We start from the raw sequence: 17829 nt of genomic DNA on the forward strand, positions 1-17829 counted from the left end.
ATTAACGTGCTGGCATACTCACAGTTTTATGATGTCTGGTCCAAACAAGTGAACCACTAAATAGCAGGTGGTCTTCAAGGACAGTTTTTCTAAGAAAAATAAAGACGGGAAAGTAGAATCTTTTTTAGGATGACAAACTTAATGCACGAGTTAATAATAATCATCTTTGCTAGGAATTGAAGCTGTGATTAATTTATCATTAATTCAAGTGATTAATCTTAAGGGTTTGGAGGAAATGTTATAGTTAATGTTTCCATTAACATATTTTCATCTCAGGTTTATTTAAATGTCACTGTGTTGACTGTATAAGCTAAAGAGTACTAGTTTATAAAAATAAAATTTATTAAAAATTATAAAAATACATTTAAATTCTGGGGTTTTATTTTTTTTTTGTATGGCAGGGAACATCTGACTGCTGGTGAAGTTCTCATATATTGAAGTTGAAAGAAACCGGCCTTGCATTAAAGTAAATAATCTGAAATATAGCTTTGTTAAAAATATTCTTCTCTGGTGTTCATTTGGGAAAAAAGACTTCACGTCAGCTATTTGGTTTTTGCTGTTGTTATTTCAGAGATAAAAGGAGACTAACTGTCACAGGTGTCCCTGCATTGCCATCTACACCTGAGACCACAGACACACATACATATCCATTAACAAAACAATCTCCTTCCCCCCACCTTCCTCTGTTATGAGAGTACAGGAAAGCTCTGTGGGTTGATCTGTTTGCACAAGGAAATCTGTTAACTCTGGTCCTGTTTCTCCAGTTTGTGAGTCTACTGTGGAACTGTGGTAATTCCGCTTAGGACCTGAGCATAGGTAGGACAGATGGGCTGTCCTGGGAAGAGTTGGGAAACTTTCCCTGAGGACAATTGATCTTGTCATGCTTGTCTCAGAGGGGGCTACCTACACCTTGCTTGTTGGGTAGAGCAGTGAAACAATGGGATCCATATGAGGAACTCTCTCTAGGACCTCACTTTTACCCAATGGTAAATAAAGTAAGTATTACTTTTATATTAAAACAGATATATTCATAGGACTTTTAAAATTATTTTATTGCGGTCACATTGGCTTGTAACATTGTATAAATTTCAGGTGTACATCATTATATTTTGGTTTCTATACAGACTGCATCATGTTCACCACCAAAAGTCTAGTTTCCATCCATCACCATATCTGTGTGCCCCTTTATTCCTTTCATCCTCCCCTTACCTCCTTCCCCTCTGGTAAATAGCAATCTGTCCTCCTTATCTCTGTGTTTGTTTATCTTCCACATATGAGTGAAATCATATGGTATTTGTCTTTGTCTGACTTATTTCACTTAGCATAATACCCTCAAGGTCCATCCATGTTGGTGCAAATGGCACTCTTTTGTCTTTTTTTATGGCAGAGTAGTTCATAGGACTTTTTTACAATAAAGTATGAGACATCAAACACATTGTGCTTTCAAAGCAGGAACTTAAAACTGTATCCCCACATTACTATAGACCTTACATAAATAAAAACTCTGAGGGAATACTATGAATATCTGCATGGCAGCAAATTAGATAACTTAATAAATGGACAAATTCCTAGAAAGACAAACTGCCGAAAGTGACTCAATAAATAAACGATCTGAGTAGACATATAGCAAGAGATTGAATTAGTAATCAAAAACTTCCCACAAAGAAAAGCCCAGGACCAGATGGCTTCACTGGTGAATTGTACCAAACACTTGAAGAAAGCATCTGAATAGATATTCTCCAAGGATATACAATTGGCCAATAAGCACATGAAAAGATGCTCCACATCATTAGCTATTAAGGAAATGCAAATCAAAACCACAATGAGATTTCACTTCACTCTCACTGTAATATGCTATATAAAAATGATACATAATAACAAGTAATGATGAGGACGTAGAGAAATTGGAACCCTCATACACTGCTGATGGGAATGTAAAATGGTGCAGCCACTTTGGTAAACAGTCTGACGGTTCCTCAAATGGTTGAGCATAGAGTTACCAAATGATCCAACAATTCCACTCCTAGGTATATACTCAAGAGAATAAACAGTATATGTCCACACAAAGACTTGTATACTAATGGTCATAGCAGCATTATTCAAAATAGCCAAGAAGTGGAAACAAGTTAATCCAAATATCCATTAACTAATGAGGGGATAAACAAAATGAAATATATCCATACAATGGAATATTATTCAGCTATAATGAGTAATGAAGTTCTGATACATGCTACAACAAGGATGAACATTAAAAACATTATGCTAAGTGAAAGAAACAGTTACAAAAGACCACAGATGTATAATTCCATTTATGTTAAATGCCCAGAATAGGCAAATTCATAGAGACAGAAAAGGGTGCACGGTTCCTTTTTGGTATAACGAAATGTTCTAAAATTGATTGTGGTGATGGATGCACAACTCTGTGAACATACTAAAAGGTGAATTATACATTTTTAAATGGGTGAATTTTATGGTATGTGAATTATACCTCAATACAACTATTAAAAAAGAAGCCAGTACATATCCTCTTCCCGCTGGGTGCTCCCTTTTAGGGGCACTGCAGTGGAGAGTGTCAAGAAGCTCTGAGCTTGTAAGACTTAGAGATCTGAGTTTCAACACCAGCTGACTGGCTTCTGACCTTACTCAGGTAGCTTCCCCTCTCTGCATTTCAATTTCCTCATCTGAAAAATGTAGGAGGAGAATTCAGCCTCTTTCACTACACCATCTTGGAAGTTTGGAGAATTATGTAACAGATATTCAAAATTATGTGAACTTGGAAGGCACTTTGGAAGTGAGTTTCAAGTATTGCTAATGTAGAATTAGCTTAGCCGAGAGCAGAGCAATTTAAAAACCAACATTAGAGTGTTCTTTGATAAACTTGCAGTATTGCCTGAAAGGCAGAGAAAATTCATCTTCTTTCTGGTAAAATAAGAGGTGTTTGCATGTGTGTGTGTATCATTTTAGAACCTTGTTTTGCTCAAGTTGAAGTGAATGGCTGCTGGGTTCTCCTCACCCTCTGAGCGGAACCATTTGAACAACCAGTTTCCTCCAAAGGATTCTGCTATCATCAAGAGTAAGAGGCTCCTGGAGCAATGGCTAATGTGGGACATGAGATGGCCCTCTGAGGGCTAAATTTTAGATGCACACAGAAGAGTGCAGAGCAGAGATATGCAAAGTCTCTGGAAAAAAGTCAGCCATAATCAGATGGTAAGCTGACTGTCACTGATACAGCTGAAGAAAAGATTGGCGCTAACATATTGCTAGTAACCTATCTGATGTAAAATTTATACAGTTAAACCGTGGCTGTGACTAGGAACGTACAAGAGCATATAGCTTCTACAGTCAGAAGGACTTGGGACAGCGTAGGAAAAAAGTTTTGGCCATTCGCACGGGCAAAGGAGGGTGAAAAAGGAGCAATTACATAGTCATCATCTGTTTGGTGTATCCACACGTGTGTGTAAATAAAATCGAGAACATTCCTGGTTGTAAGTCACCTTCATGTTTACCTTCACTTCCTCTCTCATAAAAATCTTTTGAGGGGGTGGTTGTTTTTACTCTCATTCTATAGGGAGGAACATTGAGGTTTAGGGAGATTAAGGCTTCCCCAAGATCACATAAAGTAAGTGGTTCAGTAAGAGGTTAAAATCTTTTACCGCAAAAGTCCATGTTATTTGTAGTATGCATTTCAATGTACTAAGGACATTTTATTTGCTGCCTCACCTACCTCAGGTATGGCAGATATTGTTATACACTAACTATTGATGAGAAATTCGAGGTGGGATGAGATGAAGCAACCACAGAGTTAGTTTTGTGGCTGTATATTCTAGGCTGCATGTAGATTTTCAGAACCTGCAGGACATGAGGAGAGTTGCCTTGTTCATTTTAAGTCTACATTAGTTTTTAACTATCATATTCCATGGAAACAAGATTTCTGCATAAGTGACCCAAGAAAGTAAAGTTCTAGCAAGACTCTCAGGGCATATAAGTCTTCTGACCCCTAGTGAGAATGATTACATTACTCACTTTCCCATTAACAATTCTCAGATTCTTCCAAGGTGTTTACTAATGAGAGCCAGAGGCAAAAGCAGTAGGTGAAACTGAAGGTCGGAAATGCTTTGCACAATTTGAAAAAATTGTCTTCCTGGGCACAGGAAAGGCCAACATGATTTACGGAGTGAGTATTCTCAAGAATGTTGCTTACATGCTTTCTCTGCTAAGGTTATATTTTCTGTACTTGCTTAGCTTCAGAAGTAAAAGCAATCCTACTTAAAAATAATTTTAAAAACAATAAGTGTGTGTTGATGTGCATAACTTCACTTCCCCTTACCCCCATTCTCTTGGCACACCAGACAGAAGGCAATACTGGGTGCAAGTAGAAACTATGGCCAGGCCTATTATGTTTTCTAGAAGGAGAAATCCTTAGCTAAGAGACAGATTATCTTTGTCATCCCATACAATTCTCATGACCATTCTGTGCACTGTCTTCCACACCCATAAAATGGAAACAATAATGCTCACTCTCCCATTATGTCTGTTGAATGAAAGAGCCTTTAACATGAACTGGATGCCTTATTTCCATCCAGAGGTAAAACGTTAATTAATAAGATGAAAATAACCCCAAACAGCCTTCTTAATCCTTTGAAATTCTTCCAATTGAAAGGTAACCTACTGTTGAAAACTGAAATACCGACTTTGCTTCACTTGGTGAAGTGCCAGCTTCTATTTCACCAGAATTTAACTTTCAGCTTCTCCTGTTACCTCAGCAGACTCTGAAATGTTCCTGTTATGAGTCAGAGGGAGCCTAGATGGTACCTTGAATACCAGCAATCTTGGTTCATATCGTTTTATGTTTAGCTATTATGTTAGGGGAGGATAATCTAGGAAATAGGATTTTTACTCAGCCTTTCATTTTTGAACAACCAAAACTTTGCCTGAGAAGAGATAATCAATCTCAAAGTACAAATGGTGGTATCTGTCAGTGTGGTCTATTACACAGAAATGACAACCAATCAAAAAAGTCTTAATGATAGTTATGACTGTTTTTAATTTTTTTCCTTTTTATAAAATGGTGATAATTTCCTCTTCTTTCTCTAATCTAGAGATGTGAAAATATAAAGTAAGGTTTATAGTAGATTATGAATGTCCAATAATAGGAGGATGGATAAATAAAATATGGGATATTTATATGGTGAAGAACTATAGAGTAATTAAGAGATTTGACCTAAGTCTATATGTCTTAACATGTATAGATCTCAAAACCATAACATCGTGAGAAAAACAGAAGTTGCAGAGCAATACGTATAGTTGACACTGACGTAAAATTAAAGTCCCCACAAGGGAAGATTCTGCAAAGATGATGGTGGGGGCAGCAGACTTTTGGAATTTCTTTGAATCTCTACCAGGGGAAAAAAATAAACCTTCTGGACAAGAAAACCAAAAACCCATGGACAATAGTTATAATAAAAGTAGGTATCTCCAAAAACCCCAAATTACAAATAGGCAAGGATGAACCACTCATAGCCACAAGACTTGTGGGTTATCAATGTCTGTGTGAGAGAAAGAAAGGGAAGCAATGAGATGTCAGATACCCCTGAGAACAGGAGAATCCCCAGATAGCCCATAGGTATTGACTAGAAAGCATGGTGGGCCAATTAAAGAGCAGCTGAGACTGGGAGGGGTTTTGCCCACTGTAATAGCAGATGAGTGCAAAGGGCCCATGATTAGAAGGACTAAGGGGCTGGAGTGGTCAGGCATCTACAAATTCTAGAAAGTGACCTGCCAGAGCTCCCTTCTAGGACAGGGCCCACACTGAGGAGAAACTGCTGAGTTTGGAATCAGAATTGAGCTGGATAGAAGCAAAGTAGAGAAAATCCAGATTAAAGTGGGTGGGGGAACAGAGTCAGATAATCTCAGCAAGCTGCCGTGTGTGTATGTGTATGTGTGTGATACTACACAAAAACAAGGAAAGAAGGAGTTCTGTGCATTTAGAAAAGCTACCCTGAACCAATTCTCTTTCTAAGAGTTTTAGAAAACTAATTTCACATAAAAATGAGCAACAGAAATGTATCTAGGTCAACTCCCATACAAAGTTATTATGAGAAGAAAAAAAAAAGAGAATATGGCACAAAATCGCATCCCTACAGATAGCAAAAGCATGCCAGAAAGTAATGCCAAAAAAAGGATTAAAACATAACAGTGTATTTCAAAATGAGCTAAGAAGCATTAATAAAATGATATAAGACATGAAAGAACAACAGACATCAGAATTAGAAAAACTCAGACATGGAATAAAAGAACTCAGGGAAGAATACAAGATTATAAAAGAAGTGAAGTCTAAACTAGAGTGAACACAAGAGGGAGTGAATACAATAGCTGATGTCTTAAGAGACATAGAAGATGAAAAAGAAGAAAACTTTCAGAATAAAAAATAAATGAAGAGATAAAAAGTATTCAAGAGACAGGCAAAATATCAAAGAGAGACAAAGAAGTTTCAAAATACGGATAATAGAAATCCCTGAAGCAGAAAACCAAATCAAGGAAACTGAACAAATACTAAAAACTTTCCTGAAATTATAAAAAAGGTATTTGAAACCACATATTGAGAGAGCACACTGCACTCCTGAGTATATAAATATACAACAGCTGACATCAAACATATTCTAGTTAAATGACTAAATTTTATAGAAGAAAGAAATAAAATCCTTTGAACTTCTAGGCAAAAACAGCAAGTGACTTACAAGGAAAAGAAAATTAGATTATTATTAGGATTTTTAACAACATATTTAAGATACTTAGGGAAAGAAATTGTGTGCCAAGGATTTTTATATTCAGAAAAACACTGACTTTCAAGTATAAAGGGCACAGACAGTTTGTTATCAACATACAAGAATTCAGGAATATTGTTCTCATGAGCCCTTCCTGAGGAATGAGCTTTAGACAACAACTCCACTAGAGAGACAGCCACATAAGGGCCGGTGGTGAACATCAATCATATAGTTGCTGATGCGACTAAGACTAAATGAGGATGAAAAGGAAATGGGTATTGTATGTAATGGCTATATGTCAGATAATATAGCTCAAAGATTCAAAAGGGTGGAGAAATGGGAAAAGCATATGCAAAAAACAATTTTAACTGCTCTCAATGATTATAAAATATATTAATGGTAGTAGTATTAGAATTGATATTCTGAGACTGCTATATGTGTAATGAGGGATAGGTAATTATGGGATGAGTAATTATGGAATACTTTAATTCTATCAATCCCTTTGTCCTGGAGAATTAGGACTTTGAGTGTGGAAAGAAGGAGATACAGATATGATACAGAAGAGATTAAGAAAAAAATCCTGTAGCCTTGAATTTGAATTTGAAGTGTTAATATGAACTCATTGGTTATTTTATCTTAAAATTATATATGTAAATGTATATATGTATATTTTCTATCACTATCTACTGAAGAAGCCTAGAAAGAACTACCAACTCAGTAGCAATGAGCATTCCTACGCACCCAGATTGTGGTCTTAAAATAATATTTCCCACTAAAAGAAACCAGAGCTTATAAGAGAAATAACTGATTTCATGCCTGGGGCTAGAAATGTACAAGACAGAGCTGGAACACCCTGTCATACCAGTTATTGAGAAAGCTAGCAAGGGTTACTTAGGCTCAAAGTTTACTGAGTCCTCAAAAGGATTCAGGAGCCAACCTGAAGAAGTTCCCATTGGTTAAATATGAGACAAATTGAGCTTCAAAAGGATAATAATGGAAATAGACTGAAACTCATCAAATACGTATAAATTTATGAGTTCACTACGTTATTTTAAAGAAAACTAACTGACTACTTTGGGATGATAATAGAAAGGTAATGAATTATTGAAGAACCGGCAAAAAAAGCAAAAGCATCAAGCGTTATCCTGCTTTTCCTAGTATGAACATAGGAACTGTGAGCAAAATGTCTCTAAAATATGATGATGATGAGAGAAAGTGTCTGTAATATATTTCAACTACTAAATGCAATATAAGTGATAGATTAGAACAGCACCATTTTGCAACCCCCTATGAACTAATAGGTCTGGACATGGAGTATCAACAGCTGCTAATATCACAAAAAGAAAAAAGAGAAACCACTTATGATGGTCTCCTGAGGAAAGAAAACACCACCACTTATAGTGTTGCCAAAGAAATCAAACTGGAGTATGATCAAGCCTCTGGATCCAGTGGCCAATTTTTGGGAAATACAGAGCACAGTGAAACATATTCAATTATACCACAAGGAAGCAGTCAGCAAGATCCAGACTATGGGAAACTCTACAGGGCAAATGCCACAGCTAAATTACAAGGAAAAGGAAGGGATGGAAAGGAAATTTGTAGATTAAAATAGGCTTAAAAGACACATCAAAACTTTTAAAATTGGGCAAGACCGTGGTATCTGGGGATGCTCAGTTGGTGAGAAAACTATAAAGCAACGCAAGGAAAAGATTACAGTAAAATTCAAGATGTTGTTCTTTTAGAGGGAAGGAGGAATTTGTGATGGGATAGGACAAGTGGATGGGGCTTCTGGTGTGGCTACCTAGCTGTTCCTTTTTGACCTGGGCTATGTTTACAAGGGTGTTAAAGCTATACATTTGTCTTGTGTAGTTTTCTACATTTATTTTGTTTTCCCAAGGAAAGATTAAAAGAATCACCCACAGGGGCCGGCCCCATGGTTTAGTGGTTAAGTTCGGCACGCTCTGCTTCAGTGGCCCAGGTTTGCAGGTTCGGATCCTGGGTGTGGACATACACAACTCGTTAGTCATACTGTGATGGTGACCCACTTACAAAATAGAGGAAGACTGAGACAGATGTTAGCTCAGGGCCGATCTTCCTCAAGCAAAAAGAGAAAGATTGGCAACAGATGTTAGCTCAGGGCGAATCTTCCTCAACAACAACAACAAAAATAACCCACAGAACACTACCATACATTGTTTATGGATTCATACGAGTGAATGCGAAAGTATAAAATTTGGCGAGAACAATACCCATCAAGTTCATATGAGTGTTTTCCTCTAGGGAGGTAGGAAAAGAAGGGAACTAGGGGTTGGGGGGATGCCAAAGGGTGTTTCAAGTTTATCTGCTACGTTCTAATTCCACAAAAGAAATATGATGTGAATACGTCAAAATCTTGGTAATGGTTAATCTGGGAGTTTGTAAACACATGTGTTTGTGTATTATCCTCTCCTAGTCTTTATTTTTGAGTTCTAAAAATATTAGCTTGTGAATGTACATTGTGACTGCAAGGAATAAATTCTCTGAAAATGTGTTGGTGCTATTGGCATAGCATGCTATATAAATCGAAGATACAATTGCCATTAGTCCAACTACCTTACTTAGAAACAATCATGTGGGCATCCTTGATGAATTAGTTCCTTAACATTAAGTGAATGAAAATTCTACTCTCAAAGAAGTTAATTCATTGTAACTGTTCACTTAACAGTATTCTATAAGAGAAATAGAATCAATATTTTCTTTCTGCTGAGCTTGAAAGACAAATATACAACTTGTTTAAACCACCGATCAGTTCCTTCTTTTGCAGGGTGGGTAAGGGATTTTACTGAGATCCAGTTCAAGTCAATGGAATGTTCCCAGATTATTTTCCCATTTGGGGTTTTGAGATCAGTTGTCTTCTCAGCCTGAAGCTCTGTGTTGGTAGGGCTAACCCTAGCCCTAACCCTAATCCTAACTGGGTATGTATAGGTGGTCAAATTAATATAAATCTTTGAAGATTATTTATTATTCATTATTTTGACCTTCTTGGTACTTAAGTCAATGATTATCAGGTGGGAAAATCATTACAAATGTAACACAGGAAACAACAATTGGCCATTCAAAATTTTATTCCCTAAGCGTCTGAAGCAATATCATTCTGCCATGATGGAAAATAAATGTCAGAGAAAAAAACTGCCTAGAGTGTTTTTTTGTGTGTGTTTATTTTAATTTCTATGAACCCCTAAGAATATCAACTCACAGAAATAACACAATCAGATTTTCTTCCATAAGTGTGTATAGGATGTAAACTCACTCCTGACGACTCACAAGTGAGAAAAAACGCAGACCAACAGCCGAGTGACCCCTTCTGTACTCACCAGGCAGGTAGCTGCACAGTCTCTCCATTGATGCCTGGACCGTGGAGTTGTGAACCTGGGCAAGCTGTTCAATCATAGAGACCACCAGCACACACCCTGCAAGGGAGCAGAAGAACATGTCAGCAAGGTCACCCAGAACACTGCGCTGGAGGGTCAAAGCAGAGAAAGGGGATATATGTGTGTCCTTAAGGACACCAACCTCTCCAGAACAGAGAACTTTTATCTGCCATTTGCCTTTTAACATCTACCGTGTTCACAAATGCACTGTGAGCTATAGTGAAATGTGGAGTGTGGTAAGAAGATGGTGGGTTTGGGGGTCAGAATGACTGGTTGTCAGTCCAGTTTTGCCGGTTGTAAGCTATGTGATGTTGGGGAAGTAATTGAATCTTGCTTTATTTCTGTTTTTTGTCTATCACATGGGAGAAACAGATGAGATTTAAAGGAGAGAGTGCAAGGAAAACAGCCCACACAGAGCAGAAGCTCAACAGACATTGGCTTCTCTCCCCTGCCCTTTCCTTCCTTCTGCAGTGGTCGTCTTCCTTCTGAATAGGATCATTTCCCTCCTACATATTCTCAGCCTGTGACCTGGGGTCAGATTTTTAATTTTAGAAAAGCAGTGGAAATTGCCCAATGTTTGGAGTCAGAAGAACTGGAATCGAGTCCTGTCCTTGAATCTTAGACCCACCATCCAGCCTTTCTAAGCCTTGGTTTCCTCACTGCAAAGTAGTGGTAATAATATGTTTCCCACAGGGCTGCTGTGATGATTAAATGTGACAACAGTGCAACTGAATGAGCCTTTGAAATCATAACACTATTGTAAAATATTATTTTACCTCCCAGCTACAAAACACAGTGCTTGAAAGCATGTACCAACATAATAAGTGTCTAGAAGGAACCTAGTATTAAGTTAGGAATATATTCCTTCAGCTACCTTGATATATGGTAAGGTGTAAAGGCCCAGAACTGATAGGCTTACACCCCTAGAAGGCTCTATCGCCAGTCTTGATCTGAACTGCAGGGGAAGTCCAAATCTCCTTTTTCCAAAAGGAGGGGACTCTTTTTTCTATACACAAGGGGTTGGTTGGTCAAAGATCAGTAAGTCTGTGAGAGGAAATTGTTAGGCCTTGTTGAGATAAGAGAAGTGGCACTTATTAGCAAGGTTGTTTTCCAAGGAGGCAAGAAAAGGCTTGCATCCAAATGAAGAAGTTCCAGGGTGCCTGGCCCAGCAGTAAGCTCACTATTATCCATCTGCTCAAGGAGCTGGGAACCCAAATACGCATGCAGTGTCATTAAAATCAAATTCCCACCAGGACTCCTTGAGAGAAGGTGGCTGATAACAGATGTGAATAGTACAATGGGGCTTTTCTAGACAGAAAGAAATAAAACCTTCTGTAAAATGTGAGATTGCCAACAAAGAACGAGAGACTTCTACCTTTCTAGACACTGCAACATTTGACAAAGTTTTGGCCTCGATTGTTCTGTACCCTCAGATAAAGCTGGGCAAAGCTGGACTCAGCAAATCTGAGACAGTGCGATCCTGATAACCACAGTCTTACTGCTCTGAGAGCACCTACTTACTGGGGCATTTATCAACATCAAGGATCAAGGTTGATTAGATGTGCTTTTAACCTAATCCATGCATTGAGAGTTTTATTACATTGCAACGAATTTAGTAGCTGATACTTATTAGTACTCAATGGTCTAAAAAGCATTTTTATATATATTTTATTTTAAAAATAACTTTTCAAAAATACAGATGGAATCCGATCTCATTTTAGAAAAATTTAAAAATATCAGACAGTATAAAAAAGATAAATGTCACTCAAATCACCCAAAGATAAGCAAATTTCACTTTTATTTTAAATATATAAAATATATTTAGTATATGTTCATATTTTCAAAATTTATAATACACTTTTACACCCTGATTTATGTCTCTGATAGTCATTTGTTAAGTTAGGTGGAGCTAAATAAATTTTAGTAATTGTTGAATAAAAACAATTATAAATAATTATATTGCAATGTGATAAGAGGATACAGTGTGGTATAGTTGAAACAGGGAGGTTCTGAAATAAAAAAAACTTGGGTTCAGATACTGGATCAGTCATATACAAATGATGTGACTTTCGAGAAATTACCAATCCTTCTGGAACTTCATTTTTAAGAGGTTAGAGTTAGACCGTAAATTCCTTGATGGCGGGAATGGGGTCTTACTATCTCTAGCTTTGAGTGCCTGAGACAGAGCCTGGTTTGAAATAAGGAGACAAGAGGAGTTGGCTGACTTGCAGCAACTGACTGGAGAGCCACCTGAGTGACATTTCAGCTGTCAGTTGCCGGAGGTCTCCACAGGAAAGGGTTAATGGATTCACCCGCAGTTGTGTTCTGGCTCAGTCATCTCCCTGAGGACGTCGCTTACTCTCAGTTCCAGTGTCATTACAGGAGGTTGCTCCATTCTGGTGTGAAACAACCAGTGCCCTCTCTTGAGTTAAACAGTAGATTCTATAGCAAACGGTCATCACATGCAGTTCATGATCAAAGAAGACCATGGTAGAGATTGGGTTGAGATCTTCCATAGTAATCACTTCACACAACGTCTTATCAATGAGCTGCAGCATTTGGCATCCAGAGTGGACTGGAAGCATGGAGGATGTGGGGATGTGGAAATAAAATTAAGAGACCTGGCACAGATGCCAAACAGAGGAAATTGCACTGTGAATTATGCCTGAGGTCTAGCCTGTTGCTCTTATGATTTTACATGTCTTCTTAAAAATTGTGGAAAACTGTGATTGCTCCAGATCTGGCTTAATGCAGTTTTCATTTATTCAGAACATTTTCAACATGCACCTTCAAAGAAAAGAAGCAAATGACAAATAGCCTGGGTGATTTTAGTGATTGAGAGGGAATAGGAGCCTTCAGGAAACACCCTAATAGTTCCAGACACATTGTGGGACTGGATAAATATCTGTCAAAGGAATAAGGTCAGGGAGCATGTTGGGGTGAATATAGACTTGACGCCATTTTCTTGCTCAGTAAGGTGATGAAGGAGCACACAAGGACAATTGTGGATTGTTGTGCTGCCTTAGTTTCCCCTAAGTGACCAGTCTTTGAGACACCAAATATTTGGAAGGACCAGAAATAAGCACATGTTACTCCCTTCAGAAAAGCCCATACCCTGCAGTGAACTCATTTTATCCCCAGCCCCCCTCTAGTCTGAAAGGCTCTGTTTTTTTCTGTATGTTATTTTTTACTCTCCCCTCCTTTACCTACTTAGCTCCTATGAATTGTTCAAGATTCTCTTCAAACTCCAATGAAACCTCACCTTATTCCCCCAGTCAGAATTCATGGCACCCTCCTCTCCATTGCCCCAGGGCTTCATACTCATCACCCAAGACTAGTATTAAATGCTACTGTGACTTCCTCCCCTCTAGGCATCATCCTCCTTGAGGGCAAGGTCAATGACTTATTCTTCCACTCCAGGGCCTACCACCATGCTTGGTACATGAGCTCAGTACACATTCATTGGATGGATGAGTGAGAGAAAATACTCTTGGGAAATTCCTTCTATTCCTGTGGAGAATGGGATTGCCTCTTCATGGAGACATTCATAAAAAAACCTATGGAAGGCTAGATGTATAGCTAAAGAAATTCTGCCAGTTGTTCTCTTTTCTCCATCATGGAGGCAAAAGCTACATATAGATTGCCTGCACATCAGAGGAGTCTTCCAAGACTGGCTTTAACAAAGGAAGTATGCATTCAGCCAAGAGTTACTGAGCAGCTGTTCTTGGCAAGAGATGGTGCTAGGCTTTGATGGGCTCCTGGTGAGTAGAATATGATCCTTGTCCATAGGAAGCTCACAATATAGCTCCCAAATTTACATAAATTGGATGGCAAATACTAAGTGAGATGTGACTTGGAAGAAACTTTAAGGCAGAGGAAGTGGGAGAAAAGGCATCCCCAGGAGAGGAACAAGACTTGGTGGCCTGAAAGAACATGGTATATTTCTCCATATTTTTCACAATTTAATTAGCATCAAATTTTCTTCCTCATTGGTACCTTAAATAATAGTTTCTTACAATCAGTAGCATAATAGGCTTGATGGGATGCAAGAATTGGAAATCCACAGTTGGTTCAGTGTAGCAGGAATATTGGATGAACATGGGGCATAAGGGAACACTTGTTGGAATTTTTTCTTGAGGAGGCTCCATTCTTGGTGACCCCAGTGATTTCAACCTTGCACACTAATTCCTTTCCTTGAAAAATTCAACTCCAGTACGTATATGTATTTGTTTTAATCCATGGCTTGGAAGGATGAACGCAAAGAGAATTGTGCTGCTCGAGACCAACCTGCGTCTTTGTAATTAAAGGTGTAGGCTTTTCTTCTGAAGTTTATTCAGAGGAATCTCATCAAGGGCTATTACGACTTTTGCGGCTCCTTGGTACTGCTGCCTAAGTTGGAAATCATAAGATAAATAAATAAAAGGATAAATAAAAAGGAGGCAAAAAAAGTTCAGCCATCTCTGAAGATTGGGTGAATCTTGCCACCATCGTCACTCTGCCCAGTGAAGAGTTATTATGATCAAAAGGACCCCGCAGAAAAGCAGGTAATGGGGTTTGAAATACAGAAACGCCCAGGTTGGGCTCAGCTTTGATTTGAGTCCTGCGCCCTTACACATCTCTGCCCATTTCCAGGGGGCTCAACTCCCCTTCCAGCTGGATTGTTGATTTAGCATCTGCAGCGAGGTGTGTCCTGAATCCTTTAGTGGTAAGAACGGATAAATTGACTTTGCTACAGTTTCTAATAAGAGGTTTCACTGTCTTGACAGGCTAAAGAATATTTTCCCTGGGAGAGATGCATGGGCAGAGTAATTCCTCCCATTACAGACTATTCTCTGGCTGCTAATAAAAGCCTGGCTCTGCTAAAGCGAGTTTGTCCAGGCCACTGTTCGTTTAGGAAGTGATAAGAGTGGGCGAGAACGACTCATTTTGCTCAGTGGTCGCCAACTGAAATCTCACATATGGAAAATCTCTTCTCACCTGACGTCTGAAAATAATGAGTATAATAGAAACAGACACTCCTGATAGTGTAGGAAAAGAAGCAAACAGGCCCGAATAAAAACACCTGCCACAGCGATCTGCTTCTGGACTCATACCTCAGGTAGACTGCAGACTGTCCCACGGAATCCTTTTGAAATGAAACACAACTCTTGAAACTCTAATTATAATCATATCTGTGCTGCCTGAAAAAGCAGCCAACTGCAGAGAGCGGTCTATTAAATTTCCCATTCGTCTGAAACCCACACTTCATTGAAAAGCCTTGAAAGCACCTGGCAGTTGTCAGAGCCAGGGTGGGCATGACTACACTTCCTTTTTAACCCGAGTAGGAGCATAAATAATTCATCACATGGCTAGAGGGTGCTCTACGGTTTTCAAAGGGTTTTTGCATACATTATCATCTCATTCAAACTTCACAACACCTAGATGAAGGGATTATTACTCTCATTTTACAGATGAGCAAATGGAGGCTCAGAGAGGTTAAGTGCCTGGCCAAGCATGTAGCTAGTAAGCAGGGGAGCTGGGACTGAACAGAGTATGTATTGAGTCCCTTCTAGATGCCAGGTGCTGTGCTGGGCTCTGAGTATACGCTGAGAACAAACTGATACGGTTCCTGCTCTCTTAGAGATTATGCTCAATTAGGGAAAAGTGACCGTAAACAAGTAAACAAACACATAATTATAAGTAATTTTAGGTGTTATGAAGAAAAGGAACGGGGTGAAGTAACAGAGGGCAATGAGGACAGAGGCAGTATAAATCTTCTTAGCTAGAGCCGATAGAGAAGATTTCTCCGAATGACATGTAAAAAATGGCTAATGTAATGGAAAGGATGGAGAAGTGTGAGGACCCTGGCCGGGCCTTGTAGGCAGGGGGAGCTGGTACTCACTTGATGGCAATGAGACTAGGGAAACCTGGTGCCAGGATCCAGTGGTGTGAGATGAGGTGCAGGAATAGGCAGAGGCCAGGTCCTTGGGCTCTGTAGACTGCAAAAGAGGCAGGGATTCACCCTGAGGGCAGTGGGGAGCCATGGATGGGCTTTGTGGAGGGGGTTGCTGTGATCTGATGTGTCTTTAAAATATCATGCTGGCTGTCATGGGGATAAGCGGTCTTAGGGGGCAAAGAGAAGAGTAATGAGATGAAGTAGGAGGCTATTTTGGTCCTGGAGAGAGATGATGAGTAGAGTAGTGAGTGGCAGTGGGGATGGAGGGAGAGAGATTTGGGATCTATTGTGGAGGTTGACTTGATAGGATATATTATGAATTGATGAGAAGGAGTGTGAGGAAAAGTGAGAATCAAGGATGACCCTTTGTTCCTGGTTTGGGCTCCGGGCTGACGTAGAGCACAGGTTTTGGAGTCACGCCACACCTGGATTTGAGGCCCTGCACCCTTGTTGGATCAGCATGAGTTTGTCAAGTGCATCCCCTCAAGCCCCCTCCCCAAGGCTCCTCCACAAACTCCTAATTCTCTTCTCAGATTTCACTGGTTGGGTAGGAGTAGAGGATACGGTTTTATATGTTGTAATTCTAATTAACAACCACTGTCCTAGGCTTTTCTCATGTTGGCAAAAAGAAAAGGAAATAAGAAAGAAAAATATGAAAATAATCACCTAAAATCCTGCTGCAAGCCTTGTGTTCCTAAGATATTAGTTACTAAGCTAGAATGGTAGCACACAGCCCAGGTATGAATGCTGCAACTTCACCCTTTTCTTCTGCTTCCTCCTCTCTGAGTCTGGAAATGGACAGAGAGAGGCAGGTAGGAGAAGGAAAAAGAATAGGAGGAAAGAGAAGGGAGAAGCTATGATATAGCAGAGAGTAGAATTTTGGAGTCAGACAGGCCTGGGCTCAAATCCTGCTTCTATTACTTATGAGCTGATATATTTGGCAAGATGGTTAACCTCTCTGAGCCTAGATTTTGGTACCCACAGAATGGAATAATGTCCACTTATGTAGTACGTTAAAAATGACCACAAAATTTTTGCACTTCCTCCCATGAAGAGGTGGTGTCTATTACCCAGCTCTTCGAATCCGGCCTTGTGACTTGCTTTGATCAGTAGAATGTAGAGGAAGTGACAGCACATCTGATCTGAACCTAGGCCTCAAGAGGCCTTGCAGCTTCCGCTTTTGTCCTCTTAGAACGTTATAGACATGTGCTTGAACGAAACTGCTGGAGAAGCCACATGAAGGGAAACTGAGGTGCCCCAGCCATCTAGCAGATTTGTGAATAAGGCCATTCGATATCATCCAGCCCCTGTCATTCCACTATCTACCAGCTGAGTGCTGCAGCAGGAATGAGCCCAGGGGGACATCAGCTGAAGAACCACCAGTGATGTCCAGCCAAAAATTGCCAGCCCACAAAATCGTGAGCTAATAAATGATTGTTGTGTAAATGTAGGGTGTTTTGTAATACAGAAAAGGCTATCTGATACATCTGGCAAAAGTGTTGTGAGGATTAAGAGCTACAACACATAAAATGCACGTGGTACCTGGCACAGAGCAGGGATTTAACAAGTGTTAGTTCCTCTCTCACTTGCTGAGACCACCATAGGGCAAAGACATATTCTCCATGAACACTTTTTAGAATAGAAGCTCAGAAACTTATCTTTGAAAAACATGTTGCAATTATTAGCAATGTTTTTACTTTTCTATGGCCGAATTTTCTTT

The 17829-nt window shown here is 39.3% G+C and overlaps 1 protein-coding gene across 1 annotated transcript in view; it reads right to left on the bottom strand.

The window, feature by feature from the left end:
• AOAH (acyloxyacyl hydrolase) overlaps nt 1–17829 on the bottom strand; it is a 187562-nt gene that overhangs the window by 150940 nt on the left and 18793 nt on the right. Inside the window, exons 2-3 of the mRNA XM_058528289.1 lie at nt 10118–10213; nt 23–89 (exon numbers count right to left, since the gene is read on the bottom strand). Of these exons, the coding sequence (XP_058384272.1) occupies nt 23–89; nt 10118–10213 (163 nt within the window). The remainder of the gene's footprint in view (nt 1–22; nt 90–10117; nt 10214–17829) is intronic.

This window comes from Diceros bicornis, chromosome 3, assembly GCF_020826845.1.
Source record: "Diceros bicornis minor isolate mBicDic1 chromosome 3, mDicBic1.mat.cur, whole genome shotgun sequence".
Lineage (NCBI taxonomy): Eukaryota > Metazoa > Chordata > Mammalia > Perissodactyla > Rhinocerotidae > Diceros > Diceros bicornis.